Source organism: Cibotium barometz, chromosome 14, assembly GCF_041138505.1.
Source record: "Cibotium barometz isolate CiBa-2024 chromosome 14, ASM4113850v1, whole genome shotgun sequence".
In the NCBI taxonomy this organism is placed as follows: domain Eukaryota; kingdom Viridiplantae; phylum Streptophyta; class Polypodiopsida; order Cyatheales; family Cibotiaceae; genus Cibotium; species Cibotium barometz.
Window position 1 is genome coordinate 5632501 of NC_141059.1, and position 6701 is coordinate 5639201.

At 46.8% G+C, this 6701-nt stretch overlaps 1 protein-coding gene across 1 annotated transcript; it reads left to right on the plus strand.

Annotated features, from left to right (window-relative positions):
• The first annotated feature begins 2245 nt into the window (after positions 1-2245).
• Positions 2246-5744, plus strand: LOC147631598 (receptor-like serine/threonine-protein kinase At2g45590). The gene has a single exon (XM_086808115.1). The coding sequence runs from the start codon at positions 3036-3038 to the stop codon at positions 5508-5510; it is 2475 nt and encodes an 824-aa protein (XP_086664241.1). The 5' UTR covers positions 2246-3035; the 3' UTR covers positions 5511-5744.
• The last annotated feature ends 957 nt before the right edge of the window (positions 5745-6701 follow it).

A 6701-nucleotide genomic window follows, 5' to 3' on the forward strand; every position in this document is an offset into this window, starting at 1 on the left:
AAAGTTAACCTCGATAGGCGGTTTATTTTGGGTGGCACATCCTCTAGCCAAGTCGTATCCACCTTGGGTAGACTCTCCTTTAAGTTTTATGGCAAAATCTATGTGGCTCATATGAGCACCTTGACATCAACCCCCCTCTTTGCACCTCATCCCTTCTCTTTCCACCTTACCTACCCCTCTACACACCTTGCACACTCACACTGCCACCTACACCTATACACACAATGTATCCTCCACTTGGTGTCTCTTTCTTCATCCACCTCACCTACCCCTATGAACACCTTGTAGCCTCAAGTAGTAGTACTACTCTTCTTAGCATGTGGCACCCCCTCCCTTTGTTGTGCCTCTCTCTCTCTCTCTCTCTCTCTATCTTTGATGGTGCATGCAAATTGTGGGCATTGTAGGACAAAAGACATTAGGGCACTCAACATGTGACGACAAAGGCTAGGATGGTGCAAGCCCAAGGTGGTAGTGGTGCTTGAGAATGCCCCCCCTCCCCCTCGAGGGTTGGGGGGGAAGCGAAGCAACACATTGTATCATATGGCACGCACGCGCACACACATGGGCATGGTTCTAAAGATCCTTGGTTTGTGGGCTTTGGTCCTCAGATGCTTGTAGGTAGAGAGAGAGAGAGAGAGAGAGAGAGAGAGAGAGAGAGAGCTCGTAGCTTCTACATGCATGCATGCGAGAGTGATGAATAGGGGTAGATAGAGGTGTGGCATAGGGTTTGTTATGTGCTCCTTAGGAGCATAGGTTTGAACATTACTTATATTTTATAGGAACTAAAACTTCGGTTGATCCCTAGAAAAAGTGCAACCTAGTTGCTACCTCAACCAATAGTGAGGAAACTAAAAGTGATTCTTATTTTGCCATTGGTCATTAGCCAGTTGTTGCTTTCTTACCATACACGAAACGACCCTTGTAGTTATTTAGTCGTCGTATCCATGTACAGCCTTCACGGTGGGCTCTAGGGGTTCTATCTTCCTCTTTATGTTACTCTTCTCTTATGTGATACATGTGGAGGCTCTAGAGTTTTCTGTTCTTTTTCTTCTTCCTCTTACGCGTGATACACGTGGAAGGGTTCTCTCTTCCTCTTCCTCTTCCTCTTCCTCTTCCTCTTACTCTTTTCTTACGTGTGATATGTGTGAAGTGGAGTGCTCTCTGTGATGCATCTATGAGGACCTATCTTGTGTTTTTTATTTGACAAGAAGTTCATGTTAAAACATAACCATTCCCATGTATGATGATTAACTTATCCAAATTTGAGCATGGATTGGATGAGATGGTGTGAACACATATTGAAATGGATGATGAGAATTTTAGAAACCAAGCTATTGGCACATGTGTGGTGACGCCATCGGTTGCCCAAATTCTATAATGATTAACCATAGAATTTGGGTAGGCTAAGTGTGCGTGTGGCCTTGATTTAGGGCCACTAGTGGGGGGAAATGCGAGCGTTCCTCATGCATGAACAGCTCCTATTAAGATTGGAGTCCCTTGTACATGATGAGTCATGAGGAGATGTGGAGGAGAGGGTAGAGGTAGACTTTTAACTCAGGAGTCCCGACTCCCTAGGGCGTTTTCAAAAATTGAACTTCAAACTTCAAATGCTAAAAAAGCTTTCAAATTTCAACCTTTTTGGGAACAGAAAATTAAATGATGAAAATAATAGATATCTGAAAAGAGCAATGATTGGATGAAACATGAAAAGGTGTATGTATGGTGGGGGGCCACGGTGGCAAAGTAAAGTAAAGGTGAGTTAAATGCAAGTGGGATTGAATTGAAATGCTGATGAGTGTTCAGTGAACTAACCAAAAGCGTGACTCGTGAGGTGGTTTGAAGTGGGGGAATTGAATAACATAGCAATTTAATTTTTTTTAATGATTTTGTCCATAGGCTTGGGGTGGCATTTAATTTAATGGCGCACTAGGATGTATCATTATTCATATGGTCTATTTTCCTGAATTTTGTCAATTTCGAAACTTTTCAAATTTCAAAGCCAAGCGGCAGAGCCATTTCACCAGACGTTGACACGTGGCAGAGGAATTGTACGCCACGCGGGCGGATTGTTGCCACGCCAGCTTTTTGGCAGCCACGTAAGAAAGTGTTAGCAGCGCGGCCACGTCGGAGATGAGGCAGTAGAAGCGGCGCGGGGCGGAAAGGTGTTCGTCTACTTTGTAGGCCAGCAATGGCGGACAGGTGAGAAACAGCTGGTTTGCCTTTATTATACTACAAAGTTGTCCTGTTTGTTTTCACCTCGCTGTGTTTTTGTGTTTCAAAGTTAAACCGCGCACGGTGCAGTGTCCAGTGTGTCCAGCCTTCTTCTTCATTCTAAAAATTTCTCAGCCTTCTTCCGTCCCTGAGTCTCAGACTCCAGAGACTCCATGTCCACGGGCAAACGACGAGTTTGTCAGAAACCTGTGACTCGTGAGTCGTGAGTATTGAGCGCTGATCTGCCAAGTGCCAACTGCACCGCTCCCCCGTTTTTATTGACCTTGCTTTACCACACCCACGGCGTCACAATTTACTCATCACAAACCTCACTACTAACCTTTGCAGTTTTCACTTGCAGGCCGCGCGGTTGTAGAGCATAGAATTGTTGAGTAGACACGCGACAGTGGATTACATAGGCTTTTCAAAGCTCCATCTAGCAGACAGACGCGATTCTAGCTAGCTCCTGGTGAAATACAGTGTTGTGTGTGGTCACCGTTGTCTATAGTCTAGCACTTGCAACTGAGCATCGTGGAGAGTCCCATTTCCTGTCAGAACTGGACCAGTTGCGATTTCTTTGTGCGACAGACAGAGGTGAATCGTGATCTACCGACTTCATTCTCCTTTGTCTTTTCCTAATTAGGCTCGCTCAGCTCTCTCTCTCTCTCTCTCTCTCTCTGCGCTACTAGCCTCCCAGCAAGCTGACCTCTGGTCATCTTTGCATAGCCTTCTTCTCGCCTTTCGTTAGTTGACGTCTTCCTGGAAACATGGCTCTAATGAAATAAGTTTAAAGATAGCATGCTTAGTTCCATAAGCCAGCCAACATGCCGTTCAGACAGCCCCTTCACTTCACAGACTCCTCTTCTTCTTCTTCTAGCTCTGCGCACACTGCACATAATTCCTCAACTGCTACGTCTGCAAAAAACCACCACCACTCTACAGCTTCTCCGTATACACATGACCACCGATTCAGCCTCAAATTTGTCTTTGCGTTGGGCGGTGGCATATCAGCCTTGCTTTTTGCTATCATTGTGGTTCTCTGGATGTTCAAACGCAGGCATAAGCAGTACATAGCTTCAATACAGGGCCCAAAGAGCTCCATCAAGCTTCATAAGTTTACCTATGGGGAGCTCAAAGCTGCAACAGGGTGCTTCAGCAGTGAGCATAAACTAGGGCAAGGGGGTTTCGGGGTAGTGTATAAGGGGGTCTTGAGGAGCGGCCAAGAAATTGCAGTGAAGAGGCTGGACGCAACCTCCTTTCAAGGAGAAAGGGAGTTTCAGAATGAGCTCTCTGTGATAGGCCACATCAGTACCTCGCCTCACATAGTAGGCCTCGTAGGCTTCTGCTCACATGGCAAGAAGAGACTCCTTGTTTATGAATACATGCATAATCGCAGCGTGCAGGAAGCACTCTTTGATGATGATTACCCTGTGGAGTTGGACTGGGAGAGAAGGTTCAAGATCATTCTGGACACTTCCAAAGCACTAGCTTTTCTGCATACTTGCGAGCCTGCGATTATTCATGGAGACGTCAAACCCAGCAACGTGTTGTTAGATCACAAATTCTGTGCAAGGATTGCTGATTTTGGGCTAGCAAGGTTCAAAATGGAAAGTGGTGCTGAGCCTAGTGAGGAGGTCGAGGAACAACAGTATGCAGAGCGGCGGACAGCCAGAAGCCAGAGGAGGTCTGTGGAGAAGGAGCAGAGGGCTGCCGCACAGAGGGCGAGAATGCAGCAGCAACAGGAGGAAGAGACCTTGCCTGCCGAATTCGAAGACAAAACTATCCGGCAGAGCATTTCCAGCAAGGAGTCCCCCAGTGTTTTCACCACTTCTCCGGATAGTGATACCTCTTCTTCCTTTGTAGGTAAGCAGGTTTGCGAGATTCTGGTGCCGGGCGATGATGTGAATGTTGTGCAAAATGACGCATTGCTCTCTGACAGTGATTTAGCAGCTGGTGGAAGCCCCCTGCCTGAAGCTCACAGTGAGCTCAAACCTGGCGAGCATAAGAAGGCACATGCTAGCTTAGAATGCCTCAGTCAAGAGCCTGGGCAGAGGAACTCGGATGTGGAGCTTGAAGCTGATGATAAAACCAGCCACTCAGAAGGCTGCCTTGACAAACTGAGTACAGACAGTGGAAAAGAGCTTCAGTTTGTAGGAGCTAAGTGCAAAGAGAAACCGAAAAGCGCCTTTGGTAGAGATTGGTGGTGGAGACAAGAGAGTGGAGAGCTGAATGTCAAAGATTATGTGATGGAGTGGATGGGGCACGAAAGCAGAAGGGAGAAGGGGGTGAGCAAAGAATGCAGCCTCAGAGAGGACCAGAGTGGTGAGGATGGAGTCTGTCAGGACAGCACTAGGACGCCCAGAGGAGCATGGAGAGAGAGAAGGGACCACTCTAGGAGCTCAGAATGGTGGGGGAGCGTTTTGCAAGAGGAGGGGGGCAGCCAACCATCTGCCGACACCGCTGTGCATCTAGATAAGAAGGGGGAAAAGAGCAGAGGGAGAGATGGTTTGCAATGGTGGAAGGAGGACTGCTGCACATCAGAGGCAAGTATCAAGGTCAACGAAATCAAGAAAAAAGACAGCCTGAGGGCAAGTTGGAGGAGTGCTAGCTTGGAATGGTGGAGAGATGATAGAATTGAAGAAGGCAACCCAAAAAGCAAGAAGAGGTGCCAGAAGGAGAGGTCTAAGAGCAGAGAATGGTGGAAAGATGATGAATTGGCCAACAGCAAAGAGTGGAAAACAAGTAAGAAGAAGAGGGAACACACATTGAGCAGAGAGTGGTGGAGTGGAGAGCTGCTAAGCAGAGGGGTGAGCAGCACTCCTAGCATGAGAGGGACCATATGCTACGTTGCGCCGGAGAATGGTGGCGGTGGAGTTATGTCAGAGAAGAGTGATGTGTATAGTTTTGGTGTCCTCTTGCTTGTGATCATCTCTGGCAGAAGGCCCTTGCAGGTCATGGCCTCCCCCATTACAGAGTTTGAGAGAGCCAATCTCATCTCCTGGGCCAGGCTCCTTGCCCACTCTGGCAATGTCCTTGAGCTTGTGGACTCTGCCCTCAATGGTGAATTCAGTAGAGAGCAGGCCACTCTGTCCATAACAGTGGCCCTCCTATGTCTGCAGAGGCTGCCTGCCAAGAGGCCCTCTATGATTGAGGTGCTTAAGATGCTCTCTGGAGAGCTGCAAGCTCCTCCCCTCCCCTTCCAATTCTCGCCATCCCCGCCGTGCCGTGTGCCATACCGGTCTCGCCGGCACAGCTTGTCATCGGAAGGGGTAGCCATTGATTTCCCCATCCGAACCTGAAAGCAGATGAAGCTGAGGATGTGTTCTTCATGTAGTCTCGTTTAAGCCACAGAGTTTTAAAGTGTACAGACATGAAGAGGTTAAAGTAATGCAGCCAGAGTACAACTCTGTGTGATGTCTTTGTATCATAGCGTCTGCTCACAATTGAATGGGCCTAGGTAATAATGTACATAATGGCCTCTTTAGATGCGAGCCATCCCGAACCTTTTGCAAAACCTTTTACAAATTATCTGCCAAGCGTGGGAATGGATGTCAACAATTTTTTTTTGGGGGGGGGGGTTGGGAGGGGGAGGTTTATCTCGATGGATTGTAGGCTTAGCCAGCAAATTAAGAAAGTATTAGTTGCGTTTACCTGTGCTATTGCACGTTAAAGATGGAACGAAGCAAAAGCTTGGTCGATATGATGACACAGGAAAACTAATTTCCAACCTTGGAGAGAGAGCGATCTGTCTGTAAATTAATGAAGAACTTTCCGTTGAATTCCCGTGGAGAAGGTAATGGTTTTTAATGTTTTTTTAATATCGAATGAATCTGTTAGTGTACACGTGCTACTGGATGCTGACTCCTGAGGGCATGTTAACACAACAAGCCGGTTGAAATTGAGCTCCAAGTAGACCGGTTGGCAGTGTTTGGCTAACTTTTTTTGTGTGGATTGAGCAAATTTTATTTTTTTGTGTGGATTGGGCAAATTTTATTTTTTTATTTTTTTGAGTGGACATGCAATTTGGAAGAGGCATTTTCTTCATATTTCATCCAATTACTGTTAATTTTTTAAAAATTGTAGGCGGCATTTTTCTCCCCTCTCAAGATGAGGCGGATTTTTCAACGTTGAGCCCTCCACAAGATAAAGCAAACCCTTCTTTTCCCAAAGGGATCTTGGTAGCATTTCAAAATTCAAACGTTGCATTTAACACACCCATATATTATAGCAATGTCGTTTAAACCATTTTGGAATCATTCAATGCCAACCACTTTGCAACTCTTGAACGTGTGAATAGGCCATGAGGTTGTGTCGATACTTATGAAAGCAATAGAGACTTTTGTTTTTGCAATGATTTGTTGCACGCACCCTTTATCACCCCTTGGTGGGGGTGGGTTGGTGGGGGTGGGTGGGCAGCGGGGGAGGGTTGAGCTACATTTGAACTTGGGAGAGCTCCTTGCTCTAATTGGTGAGCTAGCTATTGCCCCCAC